Source organism: Ovis canadensis, chromosome 3 (genome assembly GCF_042477335.2).
Source record: "Ovis canadensis isolate MfBH-ARS-UI-01 breed Bighorn chromosome 3, ARS-UI_OviCan_v2, whole genome shotgun sequence".
NCBI classification, from domain to species: domain Eukaryota; kingdom Metazoa; phylum Chordata; class Mammalia; order Artiodactyla; family Bovidae; genus Ovis; species Ovis canadensis.
Genome location: NC_091247.1, coordinates 14,430,190 through 14,453,033, shown reverse-complemented (window position 1 = coordinate 14,453,033; position 22,844 = coordinate 14,430,190). Strand labels below are relative to the sequence as shown.

General features: G+C 45.8%; 1 protein-coding gene across 6 annotated transcripts in view; it reads right to left on the bottom strand.

Annotated features, from left to right (window-relative positions):
* Window positions 1–1,918: 1,918 nt before the first annotated feature.
* Window positions 1,919–22,844, bottom strand: part of GGTA1 (glycoprotein alpha-galactosyltransferase 1 (inactive)) — a 72,581-nt gene continuing 51,655 nt past the window's right edge. For all 6 annotated transcript variants that reach the window (XM_069580134.1, XM_069580138.1, XM_069580137.1 and 3 more), the window contains 5 exons: window positions 17,480–17,515; window positions 15,787–15,855; window positions 15,135–15,227; window positions 8,775–8,912; window positions 1,919–4,454 (listed from right to left, as the gene is read on the bottom strand). In XM_069580134.1, the coding sequence (XP_069436235.1) occupies window positions 3,761–4,454; window positions 8,775–8,912; window positions 15,135–15,227; window positions 15,787–15,855; window positions 17,480–17,515 (1,030 nt within the window). In that variant the 3' untranslated portion in view covers window positions 1,919–3,760. The remainder of the gene's footprint in view (window positions 4,455–8,774; window positions 8,913–15,134; window positions 15,228–15,786; window positions 15,856–17,479; window positions 17,516–22,844) is intronic.

Here is a 22,844-nt window from a genome sequence, read left to right as displayed (position 1 = left end):
TCCCTTTCTCTTCTCTCAGTGCTTAATTCAGAAGCAGCCCCTCTGAGACTGTTTCCACCTCCCAGACCTTCTCTCCTCTGTACCCTCTCAGCCCTTGAACTTCCCTGAGCCTCGTATCGCTCAGGTTCTGTTTGACTGCTTTCCAGCCAGGCTCCAGGATGAGTTTAGACCTACCATCCATCTGTGAAGTTTGAGTCTACTAAGTTCTCTTTCTTTAATGCTAGTACAAGAATTGAGAGTTCTTGGTGCCCTCGGTTTCAAAAACAAAATGGTTAAAGTGTGTGTGTGTGTGTGTGTGTGTGTGTGTGTGTGTGTGTTTGAAAGAGAAAGACTTGAGCTGTGGAAAGAACAAAGGATTTAGAGTCAGACAGTGCTGGGTTTGAATCCCTGAGACTTGAACAGTAGATCCCCACTTACCCTAGCTTTCTCTCTTTAAAAGGTATGCATCATTTATTATGTATTCATGCCTTCTATGGTGTTTCACACTTGTGAGTATGCTACATGCCTGTGTTATTCATGTACATAAGGTACATTTAATAAATGGTGATTTAATAGATTCCTAAAACTGTCAATATTGCCACTGCTATCAGTAAATTACATGGTGACTTTGGCTGAGAGGAAAAAATGAGTCGTTACAAGACAGACAAGCGATGACAGCCCCTTCCAGCCTTAGAGACGCTTTTCTCTCCAGCTTCCTGGGACCCCCAGAGTGAAAGGAGAAGGCACGGCTGTCCCTTTCACCTGCCCCTTCACCCAGCTTTGCCCTCCAAGGCAAAATGCCTTGGCATAACAGCTTCTGTGTGCCCATGGGGCTTATAGTGGTTCTGCAGGCACAAGCTAAAGTTAAGAATGATCACAGAGTCTTTTATTTATTTTTACATGATACATTTAAACTAATTTAATGCCCTTGGGGCAGGTTTCGGTGTCCCAGGTGGCACTGGTGGTAAGGAACCTGCCTGTCAGTGAAGGAGATGGAAGAGACGTGGGTTCATTCTCTGGGTTGGGAAAATCCCCTGGAGGAGGGCATGGCAACTCACTCCAGTATTCTTGCCAGGAGCATCTCATGGACAGAGGAGTCTGGCAGGCTAGTCCCCAGGGTCACAAAGAGCTGGACACAACTGAAGCAACCTAACACGCATGCACGCGTGGGGCAGGTTTAGTGCAGAAAAAGAGGGACGTGGTGTGAGCCTAGGAGCACACCTGGTTTCCAAAATATTAATTCTTACGGCAAAAATTCCCCTTTATTAGATTCTTCCATAAAGCATGTTCCCTGATAGGAAATGTGGCCCTCTGCGTGTGGGGGGCCACTTGAGGAGCCTGAAGTGGCTCAACACATTTATCCTTGTCAGCTTCTCTGATGTGAGCTACAGCTCAGATGCCTTCTGTGTGGTTTAACCTTTCTGAACCTCACTTTGCTCATCTGCAAAATGGCAGTAAGTCTCTACTATGAGGGAATCATGCCCTCTTGTATATCCCACGCACCACACTACATCAGCCTGCTCTACTTTGACTTTGTATTCATAACAAACACACCCACCCAGTCATGCTAGAACTTCAGCAAGTCGGTCTTGGGGCTCCCTTGGCCAGATATATTCCCCAGAGGTCAGGACTAGTAACCACCAGAAATGGTTATGGCATGGAGGGCACTCCCTTTGCCCTCTTGCCCGCCCTGACCTTCACGGGCAAGCCTAATCCTACTGGCACTTAATTACTTCAGTGCATCACTTTGGGAAGCTCTACATTGAGCAGTCGTTGTTATAAACGTTAGCAAATCTCAACCATGTCCTTTCTATCTTTGTACATACATTTTTTAGAAGGACCCAATGACTTGTTGAAGTCTAAGTATTTAAAATTCTGTTACTGACAGTCCTGAACATCTTTGAGAGAAAATGCACAATCCATGACAAAGACCAGAATATACTGAGAAAATAATTTATTTAATTGTAAATCAGGAATTTTATTTTAGCTTTTCAACATTGAACTATTGATTTTTGAGTTTGTCCATTTGGATTTTAAATTTAAGTGAGTTAAAAAAAAAAATCAAGATCCTTTCAAAAGGAAACTTCATTCCTTGTCTCTGATCTTTGAAGAAACGTCATTTCTTTGCTTTCAGACTTAAACCATGAACTCTCCCTAGTCCAGAATGGATCCCCAAAAACTTGAATTATAGAGAAGCAAGAGTCCTAACTGACCTTTGATCTCCCTTTTCTTCTACAAGCCCAATTCTTCAGGATTTTTGTTGGTTTCCTTTTGTTTTACTGGGTTGTAAAAAATTTTGGCAAGAACGGAAGAGTAGGAGGCACAGTAAAACAGTCGAGAAAATGAAGGTTTCATTTAATCAAAGACGCCCACACTGCTGAGCATCAAGCCGGGGAGGCGGCTCTTTAAGTCAATCACTTGAAAATGTAAAGCAATGACATAAACTGGAACACGAGCAAAATATAAACATGCCTGCATATATAAATGTTGCCTCCTTTCTCCCTTTACACTGACTTGCTTAACTTTAAATAATATATAAAATTTCATAGCTTCTCTCACAGAAAGGAACTGAATGGTAAGGTTCAGTCACAAGGACTGGATCTCCCATCGCCACCCCCTCTACTTTTGACATAAAATCAACTAACCATTTTATTAAACACGTCTGGTTGTTATACTTCAGTAGTGCAGATGGGGCAAGGGGAAACAAGAGGTTCCTTGATGTCAGCCCTGCAACGTGGGGCTTGCTGGGCTGAGGGTTAGGGCAGATGGTGGCAGGAGTTTCTGACAACTGACTGTCATGAAGCCCAGGTCTGGGAAATGGAACCCCTGGCAATTCTCTCCAGTCCCCTGCAGGATTTTGTTTCCTCGGACACCATCCACTTCCTCTGGCCAAGGATCTGAAGACTCAAGTTCCAGAGTCCAGCATACTGAATATGACTTGGCCAAAACAAGAAGCATCTTACAAGACAACAGTGCTCTGGCCGTCATAATGGTTGAGTTCACTGGCGACCACCCACACTGCCTGGATCCGTGCTGTATTTATATGCCAACCGCATGCCCTGTGCCCCTCAGAGAAGGCAATGCCCCACAGGGATCGGCTTCCTGTCTTTCTACTCTCTCTTTGCTTATTTCATGGCCAACTTACTTGGAGGCTTTGTTTTCATTTTGTGCTGAGCACCCACTGACTCAGATTGCCTGTGATTCCCAACATCTTCACCATATGTACTGGGAATCTTGACTAGTCTTGGCACAGAAGCCAATATCCTGATAAGGAAAGGACACTGACTAAACCATTTGAGGATCGCCAAGGTAGACTATGTCCTACTAAGAGTTCTCCTGCTGCAAAAGCAACTCTGTGTTGCTTCAGACCCAGCAGAGACAGGAAGACACTGAAATCAAGAGGACAGCCCCTCACAATCATTATCTTGTTGCCAAACACGTCCCTTTGCGTACTTCTCTCCAGTAAGTTAATTGGCACGTGTACAATGTTTCTGGCTTTTGTCTATGACAATTTTTTCTCTTTTTTGGTTCAACTGATAGTGTATCCATTCCCCTCCCCCGCAACTGAGAATAGGTAAGAAATCACTGGGAATTTACATCCGATTACCACAGGTTCATTCTCCCGTATTACAAGGCTCAAAGTTACAAGGAGAAATAATATGTACTTGCTGTGTTGGTCTTTTGTTAGTTTTTTTTTTTTTAAGTTAAAATTAAGTGTTACTTTTCTGAGGAAGTAGCCAGAATAATACTCTCTCAAATTCAAAAATGTACTGGCACAAAGTCAGACGTTATTTCTAACCACATTATACTCTTTTGTCTGCCAAGACATCTTGACAAGCTTAATATCCGCAGGTAGGCCTATATGATAATCCCAGCAGTATTCCGGGGATAAGATTTTAGTGGGTTTGTTGAGAAGGAAATACTTGTTTAGATGGCTCTCATCATGCCATTGGGCTTCTATGTCATTTTTCTTGTCCTTGAGGATTCCTTTGAAGCATTCCTGGGTGATGTTAAGGACCTGAGTGGGTGTTCCCCCAAAAATGGCTGCGTGGTAATAAAAATCCCCTTCGCCGAAGGGAATGTATGCTGCAGACTCCTTGCGCCTCTCGTAGGTAAACTCATCGGGATCTGCCTTGTACCACCAGGCCTGTAGCTGGGCCACCGACTCACCCAGGGTCTCCACCCCGAACTCGTCTTGGAAGACCTGGTCCACGTCCATGCAGAAGAGGAAGTCAACCTCACGCTGGATGTGGGCCACGATGTGCTCCCCGATGGTCTTCATGCGCACCATGCTGACGTCCTGCCACCTCCTCTCAGGCTTGACCTCAAACACTTTGAAGGAGCGCAGAGGGCCCAGCTCTATTAAAGGCATCCTGGAGACGTCGTCCACCATGACATAAAAGATGACTCGGTGGCCAACCATGAAGTGCTTATTAGCAGACGTTAAGAACTCCTCCAAGTAATGCTCAATGTATCTGAAACAAAGAAGAATGGGATAAACGTAACCTCTGGGACTTCTGCAGGTTTCTCCGGTGGGTCAGTGGTAAAGACTCAGCCTGCAATGCAGGAGACGAGGGAGGTGTGATTCGAACACTGGGAAGATCCCCTGGAGGAGGAAATGGAAACCCACTCCAGTATTCTTGCCTGGAAAATTCCATGGACGGAGGAGCCTGGCAGGCTACAGTCCACAGGGGTCTCAAAGAGTCGGACATGACTGAGCGGGTGAACACACACACTGGGATTTGCTGTACTATTATTTCTGGCCGCTCTCCACCACACAGTCACTCAACTTTGAGGAGATAAAGTGACTTACCTGATGATTCTGAAAGGTGACCGGGCAGGCCAGCCCCTCCTCTCTCACTCTTGGAAGCCAGTCAGGTGGAGAGAACATGTATTCTCAACTGCTCTGGGCCCTGCAATGTAGCTAAATGATACAGGCCCTTCTCCAACATCCAGACACCTGCAGTTTCTCATGCTATGGATGAAGGGTGCCTACGTCTTTCTAATTCTGTGGTTCAACATCAGGAGGCCCAGGGCCTTCAGTTTTATAACCCATATTCTTCAATATCAGCTTTTAACACAGTGAAGATGATCATCACTACCATCTACCTTATTTATCCCTTTGTCTTATTTATCAGTTGGTTCAGACTCTGGGTAGGTGAAAGCGTGCTAGTCCTTTTTTGGTCCTGTTTTATTGAGATATAATTGACATATAGCATAGTTTAAGTTTAAAATGTGCCAAGTGTTGATTTGGTATATTCATATATTATAAAAGGGCTTCCCAGATGGCTCAGTGGGTAGAGAATCTGCCTGTGATGCAAGAGACGCAGGAGATGCGGGTTTGACGCCTGGGGTCAGGAAGAGCCCCTGGAGGAGGGCATGGCAATCTGCCCCAGTATTCCTGCCTGGAAAATACCATGGACAGAGCAGCCTGGTGGGCTACAGTCCATACAGTCACAAAGAGTCAGACATGACTGAAATGGCTGAGCATGAAGCACACATACATCACAAAATTACCACCACTGTAGCATTAGTTCGGAGAAGGCAATGGCACCCCACTCCAGTACTCTTGCCTGGAAAATCCCATGGACGGAGAAGGCTGGTAGGCTGCAGTCCATGGGGTCGCTAAGAGTCAGACACGACTGAGCGACTTCACTTTCTCTTTTCACCTTCATGCATTGGAGAAGGAAATGGCAACCCACTCCAGTGTTCTTGCCTGGAGAATCCCAGGGACAGGGGAGCCTGGTGGGCTGCCGTCTATGGGGTCGCACAGAGTCGGACACGACTGAAGCGACTTAGCAGCAGCAGTAGCATTAGTTAACACCTTCATTGCATCACATAATCATCATTTCTGTTTTGGGGAGAAGATTTGAGATTTATTATCTGAATAACTTTATGAGTATAGAAAACAATATTATTAACAATAACCACAATGCTTTACATCAGATCCCCAGAACTTGCTCATTTTATAACTGGAAGGTTGTACCCCGTGATCAACATCAGGGGGCGCTAGTTCTCAGGCATCTCTCAGAAACCCCAACATCCACTCCAATGTTATCCTGCCCTATCAGATGAAAGGGTGACAAGCCTCTTAGGTCCTTTGGGGATGCCTTAAGACTAAGCATCACCACTCTCTTCTTCTCTGGGACCCAGAGAATGGGTTATGGGGGACATGAATATCCTTCCACATTATACATTCACTTTAAGAATTTTCTAGTGGTTACCCCAAACACCAATACATTATCCAGCTACCACCATTATAAGACCCATCCAAATACCAGAGCAAACACCCTCTGATTTAAACTTATTTTAACTATCTCATTTCCTTTTCTAAAAAAAGTTCACTCTTGGTTGTGTGTATTCTATGGGTTTCGACAAATATATAATGACAAGTATTTTTCACTATGTATGATATCATACAGAGTATTTTCACTGCCCTAAAAATTCTGTGTTCTGCCCATTTATCCATTCCCCTTTGCCGACCCTTGGCAACTACTGATCTTTTTACTGTCTCCATAGTTTTGCCTTTTCCAGAATGTTACGAGGTTGGAATCTGACAGCAGGCAATCTTTTCAGATTGGTTTCTTTTACTTAATAATATGCATTTAAGGTTCCTCTATCTCTTCCATGGCTTGATAGAGTTTGTGTTTTTTGCACTGATAATATTTTCTACCACCTGATGTGCCACAACAGTTTATTAATCCATTCACCTACTAAAGGACATCTTAGTTATGTCCAAGTTTTAGAAACTGTGACTAAAGCTGCGTTTAAACATCTGTATGTAAGTTTCTGTGTGGCTATAAAGTTTCAGCTTTTTTTGGTGAATACCAAGGATGCAATTGCTAGACTGTATGATAAGAATATGTTCAGCTTTCTTCCAAAGCAGCTGAACCATCTTGCCTTCTCGCCAGCAGTGAATCAGAGTTCTGCTTGCTCCATATTTTTGCCAGCAGTTTGTGTTGTCAGTGTTTTGGACTTAGGTCCTTCTAATAGATGTGGTATTTTAGCTATTTACTTATTCATTCCGAAAACATGTTTATGTCTTTTGTGAGCCAAACTACACACTTATCACGTGACAGCATGGGGATGATAGAGAAGGAAAGCGGGAGTTGGCTTAACACAACTTGCATCACCCCCAGACTCATGCTCAGTGGATGTGGACTAAGTTTAATTTACTGATCACACTCACGGCCAGTTATGACATTTTGTGAGTAATAATAACTGGCATTTGTTTTTGCTCCTTAGTTGCAGTTTGGATTCCCGTTCGTTTCTACAAAAATAAACTGTGGTTTTAATATTGGTCTCTGGAAAAACCCCGGGGTTTACAGTAGAATATATCTGAGCAATATGAAGAGGGACTTTGCCATGGCTCTGAAAAAAAATCTATTGTGCCCTGAAGCTTGGGAAACAATCCTAGGGGGAGGGGAGGGGGCCCTTGTGAGGTTTAACATTATTTAGAGATGAAAGCATTGCAATTGGCTCCGGGCACTGTTATTTGAAAACAAACCAAACTTCACACCTCCTAAAAGTCCAGATCCACTCTTGGGAGGATTTATTGCTGCAGAGTACAAGCAGTCCCCTCCGGCCTCCAAGAGGAGAGCTCAGGGTGTACAATTTACTGTTTGGTTCTGTGAAGCTGCGAATACGAGGGTGAAGCCATCGTGGAACCGCAGGCCACATTCTGTTCTTTGTGGAAACATCAGGAGTAAATCAGTCTACAGGGTGGCTGGCTCATCCCCTCTCATACCAAAGGATGAGGTGAGCTAGGCATCTGCTCCAGACTCATAACAGTACAGATTCTTCCAGTAAAAATGTCAAAATTCCAGAGTCACCCTTCTCCATCACAGATGCCCCTGGGATCAGCACAGGTGGTGACATCAGGACTTGACCAGTAGGGTGAGGGCGATGGCTTCTGGGCTCTGGGCTGGGGACGGTCTTGATCCTCACTCAGATCCACCCGGGCCTTCACCACTCTCTGTACAAGCGAGCAGTCAACTTCCCATGTGGCGCTCAGAAAAGATACAGATGGGAAGGCCCGTGGAGGGGGGTTGCAGGGAGGAGGCTAATAGGAAAAGTAAACCTTTGCTTTCGCTTTGATAAAGAAAAAAAAAAAATCACCAAAGGAACAAAATGGGTTATATTTTAAACTATTATCACAGCTCCGACTTTTAAGTAAGAATGATTGCAGTTTGGGGAGAAATGTCATTCTAAACAAGGAAATGGAAGCAGAAACAGGAACCCATCCAACCTCTGGAAGAAGAAGTTCTGGTTGGCCAGATCTCCGGGGGCCAAAGCCTCTAGGAGGAGAAGGGCAGAGGCAGCTGCGGAAGCCCGGGGAGAGTGGTCAGCCAGGCTGACGTGGGGAAGCTCCGCGCTTAGTCACTTCGGTCCTTAGTTCTCAGTTGGGGTCTTGAGTGTGTGGGAGAAACAATGACACACGTTCGGGCTGTCTAATAGCTGGCATTTTTGGAATTCCCAGAGAGGGCCGTGGAGGTCAGAGTGGAGGCGGCGCTGGGTGTGCTGGAAACTCCAGGCCCAGTGAGTGTGGCAGACACTCTAACCTGCAACCGAGGCCTCGCTCAGGTGGGAAGCTGTCCACTCCCATCCACTGTCTTGTTCTCAGGCTCTTGGGGCCTCAGCTAAAAGGAGCCTGAAACAGTCCTATTGCTCCATTCTCCTGTCTAATGATTCAGACACATCCAGGAACAGCCTCCATGAGCCCAGGGAGCCCCTCACCAACCTTCTGACAGTGGGACAAAGGAAAAGTCAAGGTTATTTTTATTAGCGACACCTACCTTCCGACGGCGAAAACCGTCAGGCCGACGGTAATTTTCTGCTTGGCGTAGTAATCGTCTAAGACGGCTCGGTTGTAAGTGCCTTCCCACACCACGGGTGCCTTCCAGTCTGTCATAGTCACAACCTCGGGGCGTTTACTGGTGACAAAACAGAGTCCATGAGTCAGGATTGCCTTGCTAAGGTGGGACGGAGACATCTGATGGAAAACGGCTCAGCCGTGGCTGGTGGTAACCATCCTTGAATCCTAATGGGAGTTTAACCCCAACAGTCAGCTGGCAGTGAGACATCTGCGGCATCTTCTGGGTGAGGAACAGGAGACGGTGGCCCAGGTGCCTGGGGGCTGCTTTAGCGGGGGCCCTAGGGGGGTCTTACCTGTATAGCTCATGCCCTCTGTCCCCCTTTCCTGCCTCCCCTATCCTCATCTTCCTTCAATATCCCACTCCCATCTCCCCAGCCCCTTCCTAAGCTGCCAGCGGCATCTTTAGACCTTATTTATCCCAATGGGTGCCATCTGACCCAGAGAAAGCCCTGATGCTTGACGCAGGGGGACAAGACAGTGACATTAGAGCTGAAAGAGGAAGAAGCTGTTTCAATCTGCCTTTTGCCAGAAAGGAATTTTTGGTTGTAACCTGGGTATAGGACTAAGGGGTTTCTGGTGTTATTGTTCATTTGACATACAAGGAGCAGACAGTCACTAAGAAAGGATCCTGCAGGCTCACAGTAGCCAGGGATGAAACACAGGGACCCTGGCTGTCACCTCTCTCAGATCACGTTTCCTCCTTACAAAGCCGGGGGTGGGGGAGGGGGGTGTTCTGTGCACTCAGCACACTTGAAAGGGACTTGGCAGAGCCAATACAAACACAGGAAGCAATGTAAGAGCGAAGACAAACCAACCAACTATAAAGAGTAAATGCAGAAAGGCTGAGCAGCGGCTGGGGCCCAGGCTAAGGCGGGAATGGGGTGGGGACTCAGCTCCAACCCCATTTGGGTTTGCAAGAGACTGCCCTTCCCTGGCGGGAAGTGGAGACTGAAGCACAGTCATTTAGAGCAACCCCTGTCACACAAGGGCCCCGCCATGTGCCTGCACTTCAGCCACTGCGGGGAGAGGCCCAGTGACTGGGGCAAAGTCTTGGTGGCCCCATCGGGCCCCTGCTGTGTGCAAGTGGCCTTGGTGAGGCTATCAAAGAGATATTGGCAAATAGATCAGCCCACTGAGAACTTCCTCTCTCCCTCACACATGGGTGGAGAGTGGGTTTTCACAACACTGCCCCTCTGCCAGGGGTGAAGCTAAGTTTTTCCAGGGGGGCTGGGCAAGGCCAGGTCACCTCCTCCTCACCCCAGCCCCCAAGAGACACTCGTCCACACCTCCTGTCCTTCCTCCACCAAGCTCTGCGGTCCTCCTGTTCTAGAACCAACCAGGCCCTCCCACCCACTCCCAGTGCCCCGCGGCAGGCCTCCTTCCCTCCTCCACACACAGGAGTCTCCTCCAGAGATGGGGAGGGACAGTGCCGGGCCGGCCCTCCCCTCCGGGTCTCATCTCAAACCCCACAGCCCAGCTCTACCTGCACCCCCCGGGTGTGCCAGCGGCGTGGCGGCCCTGAACAGCTGCTCCCGGTTTCCCCTCAATTGTGAAAGCAGCTATTTTGGGATCTGCACCGGCCTGCATGAGACACTTTCACACACACACACACTTTCTCAGGTAGTCCTTGCAAAAGCCCTGTCATGTATTATGTTCTTTGTACAGATAAGAAAACCAAGGCTCAGAAAAGCTTGTTGACTTGTCCAAGGCCAAACAGCTAATGGGGGTGTAACTAATGTACCCTGGAACAAGCCATAGTACCCAGGGCTTCACCCTTCAGAGGAAGCTGCTATTTTGATTCCCGTTTTATCAAAGCGGAAACTGCAGCTCAGAACAGTTAAATGACTTGTTGGAGGTCACAAAGCAGCTAAGGAGCCAAGCTGGAATCCGAACCCAGATAGTCTGACTCGGTAAGTCCATGCTCCGAACCACTGCATCTACTGCCCATTTATTTGCTTGCTAGGCTAACGAACTGGGGTTAAAAACCAGGGTTCTCATCATTTCCACTCAACTTAGATACTTCAGCATTTTTATCAGTACAGATGAGAAATGAGCTTTTGTATTTTGTTTTTAAAAGCTTATGGGATGCTTTTAGTCACATAAAACCCCCAGCTTTGTTAAATGACCAGGTTTCAAACCAGAAAAACCACACACACACACAAACACGGGCTTATCATTCTATAACCACTATTTCTGAATGCAAACCCCATTGCCGTCCTTAGTGAAGCCTGTCAGGGATCTCTTAGCCGTTCTGACCCAACCCATTAGCTAAGCCATGGAGCTGCATGTGAGCTGAACATTTGGTGAGAAGGTAATATTTTTAAGACAGAGAAGAGAAAGGGGAGGAGGAAAAGGAGGAAAGGATGGTATTCTTATTTAATGCTTCCAGGCATCGGGGCTCAATCCTTGGCTTTCATTCTTTCACTGAATACTCAAAACTACCTTCTAGAGAGGGTGCTGTCACCACCCTCATTTCACAAATAAAGAAAGTAGGCGGTTGGAGAGTAGGAGAAGGGAACTACCACTTAATCAACAGGAGGGGTCAGACCAAGGCACTAAACTCCTCCAGGCACTTCTGCTAAGTCCCTGCTCCCTGTCAGGCCCCGTGCTGAGCTCCAAATCAGGGGAATGAGACCTGCCTACCCCTTGAGGGTCTCAAAGTCCTGACAGGGGGCCAGCCTGCCACCTGCCACTCTTCCACTGCACGACCACTCAGTTCTACACCTTCTAGAAAGGACTGAGTCAGGACACCAATGTCCAGTTTGGTTACTTGATGGGGAAGATTCCTCTGAGCAAGGGAAAAAAAAAAAATATATATATATATATAGTAATATTAAAAATTAATGTTTCATTAAAAATTAAAATTTTCTATTTCCCAGCTGTTAATTATTAAATCCCACTGGCCATTCCCACAGACAGGCTGAAAAGGCAGGCCAAGGGGAGGACAAGGGGGTGGGAGGATGCTTGAGATCAGCTTCCTGGATGAACCCCTCCCCCCCCACCCCGGAAAAACAAAAAAAGAAGTGACAGCAGGCAAGCAACACATGTGTAAGACCAAAAGATGTCCAAGGTCACCAAGATGGGGCCCTAGAAGGAGGAAAAAGTACCAGGAAAGACGGAAAACTGCCCAAATGCCTTCTTTCCAAGCAGCACATCTGCTGTGTTACCTCCACTTGTCAGGTTCCCCAAGCACAGGCCAAAGGTTTCCCACAACACAGAAGGGCCTCCATAACCCAAACACACACCTACCTAGGTATTTGGTAGCATTTACACCTTACATACTTATTTATGGGCTTCCCAGGTGGCATCATTGGTAAAGAATCTGCCTCCCATGCAGGAAATGCTGATTAGATCCCTGGGATGGGAAAACCCCCTGGAGCAGAAAATGGCAACCCATTCCAGTATTCTGGCCTGGAAAACTCCATGGACAGAAGAGCCTGGCAGGCTATAGTCCATGGGGTCACAGAGGCAGACTTGACTGAGCATGTGTATATATTTCTTAGTGGGAACACTGTGGTCCCCAGGGGCTGGGCAGAGGAAGGATTAAAATTCTATGAATCGGGCAGCAGCTCACGAAAGATGTAGTGTGCATACAGCATGTTCTTCACTGGACTCCTTCCAGGCAGCAGGACAAAGACAAGAGCTGTGGGGTGGCGAGAAGCAGATGATGTAGGAAGAATTCTGGAGGAAGAATTAACAGAACATGCTAATGGATTAGACTGTAGGATGGATGAAGGAAAGAGCCAAGGATGAATTGGAGAGGTCTCCTGGACTCTGACTTAAATAGGAATGAGAAGAACGGGGGTGGGGTGAATCAAAAACTGTTTGAGACACACAGTTAGACATAAGCAGGGGCTCAGAGAAAACCTTTGGACTTAAGATGTAAATGCGGGAGTCATTCTCCCATGGATGGTATCTAACGCCACGGAAATGGATGAGAGCATGTTGGAAGATAGTATAAAGAAAAGAGATGAGGATACTGGACTCAACCTCCAGAAGCTAGTATTTGAGGCTTGGGAAGAGGGAAGGGCCCCATTAAAGAGACTGAGAAAGAAGAAGGGAAATTAAGAGAATGTGATGATATGAGGCTAAGAGATGTTGATATAAAAAATGTATCTACAATATACTTAACATGCTTCTGGTAGTTTACAGAAAAGGATACATTTCTATAAATATGTCATCTGTGAATTCAGTTGTTCATCTTCCATTCATTTATGCAAGAAATATATTTTAGTGCCCTTAGAAGGCTTAGATTTGGTGCCACTACAAATTAATATTCTTTAAATATCTGTTCATCATTCATTTGGAGGGCAATGGAGAGAGTGACAGCTGTGGGCTGTGATGTTTCTCTTCTCTGACCGGAGTATTCCAGCCCCGGCCCCCGCCTCCAGGTCCCACTCAGCAAAGCAGAAGTACCACAGTGAAAGTGTACCACCCTCCTTTGAAGCAAGCTTGGCAACTGTATCGCTAGCTCATCTAGCTGGCCATTGTGAGGGCTCTCACCCCCCTCACATACACACACATATACCTAAGGGCTTATCAAACCACAGTGCTCCAGGACTGGTTTAGCATCCCATAGATGGCTACCCTGTTGTCCAGCTCTTTAAATGATACTTTGCGGGGAGGGAGCAAAATTCCCATCCTTTGACACTGGCATGGATCCTTTGTCCCAAAATAAGAGAATTTGCCAGAACACATTCAGTCTTTGCAGAACCAAGATCCCTCATGCTGCAATAGCTGCTGTTCTCCCCTGATCCTCCTCCTACCTCTACGGCCACTCCTGCTCCTTTTAGGACTTCTCTCCCTCCACTGGCCCTCTAAATGCTGATGTCAGACATTGGCCTGGTGCCTCATCCGGGCCTGCAGATCCCATTGCCCCCTGTACGCTAAAGGCTCCTCTTCCTACATCTCCACCACCTATCTTCTGCCTCACTTAGGGCCACTGCTACAGACTGACTATTCTGACTATTCCCCCCAAAATTCATGTGTTGAAACCTAAGGGGTGGAGCCTTAGGGAGAGGATTAGGTCATGAGGCTGGAGCCCTCATCAATGGAGGAAAGAGATCCCTGAGAGCTCCCTTTCCCCTTCTACCACATGAGAACAAGGTGAGAACACCATCATGAACATACTAGGAAGTGGGTCCTCATCTGGGGCCTTGATCTTGGACCACCACCACCCCTCCCCAGCCTCCAGAACTGTAGGAAATACATATTTGTTGTTTATAAGCCATCCAGTCTATGGTATTTTGTTATAGCCTGAACGACTAAGATAGGCACCCTGTGAATCTCTGTCCAGTTGCCCCACAAGTTCTGAATCCATACGCATCCCTAGTTGAGCTCATCGCCCCTCCCCTTCACCAGTGCTAGACCCTTTCCTGGTCAATGGCACCACCACCCACTGGTCCCTCAGGACTCATGGTCACCCTGGACAGCTCCCACCTCCCTACTCCCCAAACCACAGCCTTCTAAGTCAGGTTGCTCACAGCTCCTTAATCAATCTTGGCAAACACTAGTTACACGTCTAGAGCCTCGACAGGACCGTGAACTTCTTGAATATAACCATGCTGATTGATTTTTGCTGTCTCCTATACCTAACACAATGCCTAGTACAGAATTTCTTACCATGATTCACAGTAATAAATACATTTCATATCAAAAACACACGTACATACACATATATATAGAAGCAAAAACCCACTTAATAATACCTATCCTTCCTCAGGTGATGCCCTCTGATTTTCTATTGATTTCAATTTTTAAAAGGCTGCTTTTAACCCATTCAGCTAGTTTCTGAACACATTAATGGATAGTGACCAGTAGTGTGTAAAACACCAGCTAGCGTATCATGAGTGTTTGATAAACATTTGTTGTATGCTTGTTTAAAGAATGTACGCATGGCGCTATGAGCTTCTGTAACATCACTGCCATTTTACAGACAAGCTATCTGAATCTCGGGATTTTCTTGCTCTGACTCTAGCTTTGTAACTTTCCATAGCACCCTGTGGCCTATGAGACCCCCTTCCAGCCCCAGAATTTTGTGATTCCTATGCTGCCGTTGGCTGACTGCTGTCAGAATCATCGTAGTTATTGCTCAAACAAGTAGGTCACGACAACCAGCCTCTCAAGGTTCTCATCTAATCTGGTGTAAAGGTCTAATAGATGCTAAGCCTCTGTCCCTCTAGTCAGGGCTGTTCTCCACGGCACTGTTGCCTCCATAGCCCCTGCCCCTTTATGCTGAGCTAAGGATTTACTGGAAATAGGGCGACACTTCTTTTCTTACAATGGGTTGAACCAGTCCGATAGCTTAAGCTTGCTTTCGTCTTCCTTTCTTTGTTCCTTTTCTTCGTCTACGTCTTCATCTTCTTCTTGGTAACTGCGGGTCGTACATACAAAGGGAACAATAAGCTGAGGAAGGCAAGGAGGTTGACTATGGTATCAGGATGGTGGCTGAGGACCTTATGAAAATGGGTTCCAAGGCAGAGAACACGTGCACCAAGTGAATGTCTGGAGAAAGGTTCATAATACTACACGTTTATTCATAAAGACCTACTTTTGTTGAAATGGTGCAGTACTCAGCTTGCTTATTATCCTTGCAGGTCAGCACAGTTAGCAATTTAATGACCCAACAACCATCAGGTTATTTCAAGAGGAGGGAAAACTAATAAAACAGTCCTCATAAAAACATTTTAGTTTATGATAGGCTTTCCTACAATCCCAACTTTAGCCTGAACTTCATTCACCCTCAACTTAAATGGGGAAAAAATAAAAACAAGACCGCCAAACTTAATGGCCCAGTCCCAACCATGAAATAGAGGCCTTGTGTGTTTCCAATAAGCCAGAAATACAAATGACTGAGGTCATGGCTGTGAAACCATTCTATCTGTTCTCTATAGTATTGGGTGGATAAACGAATCACTATGCGACCGCCTTACCCATTGTTAAACCATCTCGGAAACCACCAGCCCTTCTGAATGCTGCTGCCGCCACTGACTTCTGGGTTTCTAAGAAATGAGAAAAAATGACAAACATTTTTAGAAAACGAGGCAGTCCCAAACGGGGGGATTTCCAAACTCTTTTTATGGTATGCCATTTAAAATTTTGTTTAAAAAAATCGCTCATTTGTAAAATGAACACAAGTGACGCTGCTGGAGCTGAACGGGAGAGGACTCACCTGACGCCACCTGGATCTCCCTTCCCGTGGGCAGCCCCTGGCACACAGCCCATCCAGGGGACCCTCACAGGGAGAGAAGGAGAAAAATGGAACGACAAAGTTGGGGGGGCACTAATCCATAAATCTGCATCTTGGGTCTGCCGCTTACTAGCTGGGTGACTGTAAGAGGACATTTTCCCTCTCTGAATCTTGAATTTTCTCCTCTGAAAAGTCAGAGATAATAATAACAACAACGATAAGAAACCTACCATGAGGGTGGCTTTGAAGCCTAAATATAAGCGGCACACACAAAAGAGCTTTCTAAGACGAAAATGACTGTAGCCAGTTGTAGTCTTTAAACAAAACGGTTCACATTTCCAAGAATGATCTCTTTGGCTAAATGAGGAGAATCTGAGTTGCTACAAAGGTCAGCAGTGACAGACGCAGGAAATCGGAGGGTCTGTAAACCAGAAAGAAGCTCAACCAACTGTAATTAGAAGCCACTTTCACCACTCACATACTGACGTGTCCACACTCCCTGTGAGAGCCTCTCCAGGGTGGGGAACCTTCCAAAAGAGGGAAAAGAAGGGGAAGCCAGGAAACAATACCTTTCAGTTGGACAAATAAGGTGGTGAGGTATGAACAGCATAATAAAAAAGAAACATGCTTTAAAACCCATCTCTTCAAGAAGTACTTGAAGTAGTTTATGATTAAGAAGGTATGGTTACAATAAACAGGGGAAAAATACAAGAATAAAAATGCAGCAAGAGGAAACAAACATTTTAGTCACTTAGTAGGTATGTTCACTTGACCTTGATCATCTGAGCCCCTCTGGGAGAATAAAAATTTTACCTTTATTTTTGTAACTGAGATGCTGGTTGACTGGGTTTGAGCAAATTGCCAAAGTCATATGACATGTAAGCATAAAAGCCAAGATTTAATACCAGGGGAGAAATTATTTCAAAAATGAAGGTCAAGGAAAGTTCAAGCAGTTGAACATAACACTTTGCTCTGAGCTTCCTGGCAACCAAGCCAAAGATTGAAAAATCAAGGCTTGCAGAGTCCTCGAGACCAATAATAACAATACTACTACACCACACACTAGTTCATCAGGAGACCCAAACTTTTTTCCTGATCCTTTATCACAATGAAATTTCTTGCAAGGGTCTTTATACAACATGTGGTGGGTAGCATAATGGACAATATTTACCCTGATTTTTTTTTATAAGCAAGGCAGGAATGTTCTCCAAACAAGACTACTTGAAGAGATAGATATTTGATGAAAAGCAAGGACAAAACATGAGTTATGGCTCTAGAGAGACAAGACTAAGGGGCTGGAGGAATACAGTCCAGACTCCTGAGACCCTTCCCCTCCACCTGTGACCAGAGCTGTGTCCCACCTACCACGTTAAGAATGGACTGTAGGGGAGCCAAAGCGGGCAAGGGGAGAATCCCATAGAATTAAAAGCACTTACCTTGATGGGTTTATCCAGAACAAAGAGCCTTCTGGGCTAAAAGCAAATGAGAAATAAAAATGTATCATATTACTTTTAATTCGGAAAAGCTATTTTGCAGCCATTATCACTGAAGCCCCGGGTCAAATTGAGAGCCTGGGTTTTGGCTACTTCCAGGTTTCCATTCATTCCACATGCTAGCAAAGTAATGCAGAAAATTCTCCAAACTAGGCTTCAACAGTAAGTGAACTAAGAACTTCCAGATGTTCAAGCTGGATTTAGAAAAGGCAGAGGAATCAGAGATCAAATTGCCAACATCTGTTGGATCATAGAAAAAGCAAGAGAGTTCCAGAAAAACAGCTACTTCTGCCTCACTGACTATGCTAAAGCCTTTGACTGTGTGGATCACAACATACTGTGGAAAATTCTGAAAGAGATACAAATACCAGACCACCTGACCTGCCTCCTGAGAAATCTGTATGCAGGTCAAGCAACAGTTAGAACCAGACATGGAACAATGGACTGGCTCAAAATTGGTAAAGGATTATGGCAAGACTGTATATTGTCACCCTGCTTATTTAACTTACAGGCAGAGCACATCATGAGAAATGCTGGGCTGGATGAAGCACAAGCTGGAATCAAGATTGCTGGGAGAAATATCAATAACCTCAGATATGCAGATGACACCACCCTTATGGCAGAAAGTGAAGAGAAACTAAAGAACCTTTTGATGAAGGTGAAGGAGGACAGTGAAAAAGCTGGCTTAAAACTCAACATTCAAAAAAATAAGGTCATGGCATCCAATCCCATCACTTAATGGCAAATAGATGGGGAAACAATGGAAACAGTGACAGATTTTATTTTCTTGGGCTCCAAAATCACTGCAGATGGTGACCACAGCCTACTCCTTAGAAGAAAAGGTATAACAAACCTAGACAATGTATTAAAAAGCAGAGACATTACTTTCCCAACAAAGGCCCATCTAGTCAAAGCTATGGTTTTTCCAGTAGTCATGTATGGATGAGAGACTTGGACCATAAAGAATGCTGAGCGCCAAAGAATTGATGCTTTTGAACTGTGGTGTTGGAGAAGACTCTTGAGAGTCCCTTGGACTGCAAGGAGACCCAACCAGTCCATCCTAAAGGAAATCAATCCTTATTCATTGGAAGGACTGATGCTGAAACTGAAGCTCCAATACTTTGGCCACCTGATGCAAACAACTGACTCACTGGAAAAGACCCCGATACTGGGAAAGATTGAAGGCAGGAGGAGAAGGGGACAACAGAGGGTACGATGGTTGGATGGCATTACAGACTCAACAGATATGAGTTTGAGCAAACTCTGGGAGATAGTGATAGGGAAGCCTGGAGTGCTGCAGTCCATGGAATTGCAAAGAGCCAGACACGACTGAGCAACTGAACAAGAACGAGGCTCCTACCTTCCTTTGAGATAAAACCAATGACACCAAGAGACTTGGATCACTTCTGGATTACCCAGAACAAGCAGTGGCAGAAGATCTCTGGAGAACCTCAACTCTTAGCTTAAAAATAAAAGATGGCAGCTCTCCATCGGCCACAGTGGCTTCACTGAGAGAGAGGCGCTCGCTCCCCAGCTGGCTCCCCTCTCGACTCCTAGTGGGGAGCACCATGGCCCATCCCTTGCCCAGGATCTATCTTCCCCCAGAAAACCAATGACTGCCGAGCTGGCACCCTACCATCTCAGAGCCTCCTCAAAGGGGGAGTAGCCTCAAAGGGCATTTCTAAAGCTAACGAAGGCGATAAAACCATCTGCAAGCATTTACAAGACTGGACCAGTGCCTATCAGACTCCTCCAGCAGACCACCTCCCTCCAGTCCACAAGTACTTGCTGAGCCTGTGCCACATGCCTAGCACTGGGGACACAGTGCTGTCTGAGACAGAGTCCCTGTACATCCTTGTGGCAGAGACAAGCTAGTGGGGAGGGCAGACCCTATATCACACAGCCACGGGACTGCGAACTCCAAGGAGAGATGTTAAAAAAAAAAAAGAAGAAGAAGAAAAGTAACTAGGAGCACTTAACAGGAAGACCTGGAAGGCTTCCCAGAAGAGGGGATCATGTTTCAGCTGAGTTCTGAAGGATGACTAGAAGTCCAGGGGAAGAGAAATTTTAAAGAGTGTCTCTTGGAGACCAAAAATATATATGCAAAGGCCCTAAAAAAGGAAGGAGGCATTTAAATGTGCAAGGAAATAAATGGAGAAGTAACCGGAGGTCCCCTCGCTGTAGCCTGCTGTGGATTTTGCCCTTGAAGAGTTTTAGGCAGGAGTGGGACAGGGTCATCTCTGTAGGCAGTAAGAGAGTAAATGGGGTGACTATTCAGGAGGTGTTGGCAGTGGTCCAGGCCCAGGTCAAGGCAGCCAAAGAGATGGAGAGAGCAGAGTGCACTGACTTGAGAGATATTTTGGGGGCAAAGGGATAAGACTTGTCGTACTGAATTCTTCCACCGTTCTGTGCATGGAAGCTGTGCCCAATGGTCAAATCTTTCTTGCTTCCTTCTCCCCGTGAATAAAAGGGATAGAGCCTGGTAGAAAGAGTTCTGGACCTGGGCTCAGGCACCTGCCCTGGCTCTGCACCTGTCTGGCCCTAGCTGCCCTCATCACTGAAAAAAAATATAAATGACTAATACTTGTTTCAGACTCTGCCTTCTGCCCCTGCTGGGAGTCCATATCTCTTAACCAGAGTGAAATGCTTGCCCTCTTTCCACCTACAGTTACCCCTCTGAGCTCAACACTTGTGGATCAAGTTCTAATATCTCTTGTTTCTAAATCTGTTTATTAATCTGACAATATTCATAACAGCTAATACTTGGCCAGGGATTGTTCTAAGCAATTGACATGTATTAGCTCATTAAATCCTCACAACAATCAACGAAGGAGGTTCTATGCTTCCTTGGAGGCACCTAGGCATTAAGTGGTTTTGTCTAAGATTGGATTGCTAGAAGAAACAGTACTTGAACCTGGGAAATCTGACTCCAGACCCGACAAGGGGGGGTTAGGAAGAAGGGAAAGAGGAGGGGGAGGGCCCTCTGCAAACTAGGACTCAGACCCCCACCAGGCACTCAGGACATCATTTTGTAGAGTCAGACTTGCCATCTTGTTCCATCTTTTAAATTTGCCATCTTGCCCTTTTCACCCTCCCCTCCCAGAGGCCTATGATATTTCAGGTCCCAGCAACACCCACCTTGCAGAGCATGACATTTAACACATATTCATCCTTCAAGGCACAGTTCAAATGCCCCTTCTCCTGTGGTATAATCTGAGTATAGTGACTGCCACATAGTAGCTGCTCAATAAATATTTGTGAATGAATGCCTCTCCCCCCGCAAAAAACAGATCGCTGTCTAAGTCTAACATAATCTTTGCCTCCTTGAACTCTCACGGTTCCTTTTCTCTCCCTCTGATATCCTTCCTGCGCTTTGCACTGTTGGTATTGATGTACACATCTGCTTGCTCCATCTAGAGTTTAACCTCCTGAGGGTAGGAATTCCCTGGGCTTCACACTGTACCCCTCACAGCACTTGGCGTGAACAACCAGCTCAAGAAGGGGCCCTGGACAACGAATCAGATCTGAGCTCCAATTAGAACTTGGACATAAGTTCACCGCTAAGTCATTTCACCTATTTGGTCTCCATTTTCTCACTTGAAAAATGAGAACCCTCAACCGAAGGAAGGGTTGTATCGTGGGTCAAGCTACATATTCTGACAGCCTCAGACCTAAATCTTCCTGAAAATGTGACCTTGAACATTCACGTTTAACACTGTGGAGACTCAGTGTGCCCCATCTAGATACACAGACTATGCAGACTGATGCTTAGCGTGCAGGGCTATTTTAAGAACTGGACGGAATGCCTAGTGCAGTTCCTGGCACATTCGAACGCTCAATAACTAGTAGGTACTATCATCAAAATCACCCTCACCATCATTATTTTATCATAAACATTTAAAGTTTCTTCCATCTCTAAAATTCTAAGATTTTTTTTTTTTTAATCCAATCTCAAATCAAACCCTGTCCTGGATGACATTCTTTCAGGATGCTCTATCAGTAGTAGTCTCTCTTTACTTAGCAGTTGATGTGTTTGATTGAGCTACTTTAAAATCGTTTTTAGCTAAAGTGCTGCCCACCTGTCTAAGGTTAGTGCCCTCAGCTCACCTCACACCATCACAAGGCCAGTTCTCAGGGTGGCAAAGAATCTGCTGCCTTTTAAACCTCTTGCAGACGTTCAAATAGATTCCCCACATTGAAGAATGATGTGGCTGCAGTCTGGGTGCCAGGCTGTGGCCCTGAAGAGCAGCCAGAAGCTGCTCTAGTTACTGTGTACAGACAGTGTACCCAGCATGGCAAAATAAACCCTCTTTATGGGAGCCCAGTGCCAATATGCACATTTGGGCCTTTGGCTCCCATATTTTAATTTTGTGAAGTACCCAAAATTTGGAAGTGTGACTCTGGCTGCAATTCAAAACGCCAAGGTTATCCAATCAAGCATTCAGAGCTCGAATGCTCTCAAGGTTACCTACACAAGTAGCTCAGCTCAGGACAAGACCCCAAAGGACACTCACTCTTCTGTAGGATTCTTCCAACTGCTGGAGCTCTTCCTTCTATTTGCCAAATCTTACCTCTGAGCAGATGATGAGAATGGTGGTGATGATGGTGATGGCAGCGAACGTTTTCTGAGGGCACTGCCCTAAGTGCTCTATACACAATAACTTATTTAATCCAACAACCCTACAAAGCAGGTACTACCATTATGCCCATTTTAAACAACAGGGAAACTTATTGAAAACCAAGGAACAGAGTGGTGAAGTAACTTGCCCAAAGTCACAGAGGAGGCAAGTCATGGCACAGGACCAGCCCCAGGCAGCCTAGTTCCAGACTCCAGCCAGGATACTTCCTCCGCCCTCAGCAAAAGGGAGCCCCAGGGTCCCTGCATCCAACACTGAGTCACCTTTTCTTCGGACTAAGTACCCATGGTTTCCTTCAATTTGAAAGACCTGGTTTGTAGACCCCTTTAACATGGTCACTCTCTAGCTTGTCCTGTTTCTTTTAAAACAAGTTTTTCAGAATGAAACAATAATACTCCAGAACTGGTTAGGTCACCCTGGGGAAAAACAGCTCCAGAATCCAGAGATTCCTCCTTCCACTGATGTACCTGAAGGTACAGATCCTTTATAAGCAGCCAGGACAGTCCTACCAGCCCATCAAATCTTAGAATTTAAGAACTGAAAGCAACATTCTAATGTTTATAGCATATTCAAAAGCAGAGACATTACTTTGCCAACAAAGGTCCGTCTAGTCAAGGCTATGGTTTTTCCAGTGGTCATATATGGATGTGAGAGTTGGACTATGAAGAAGG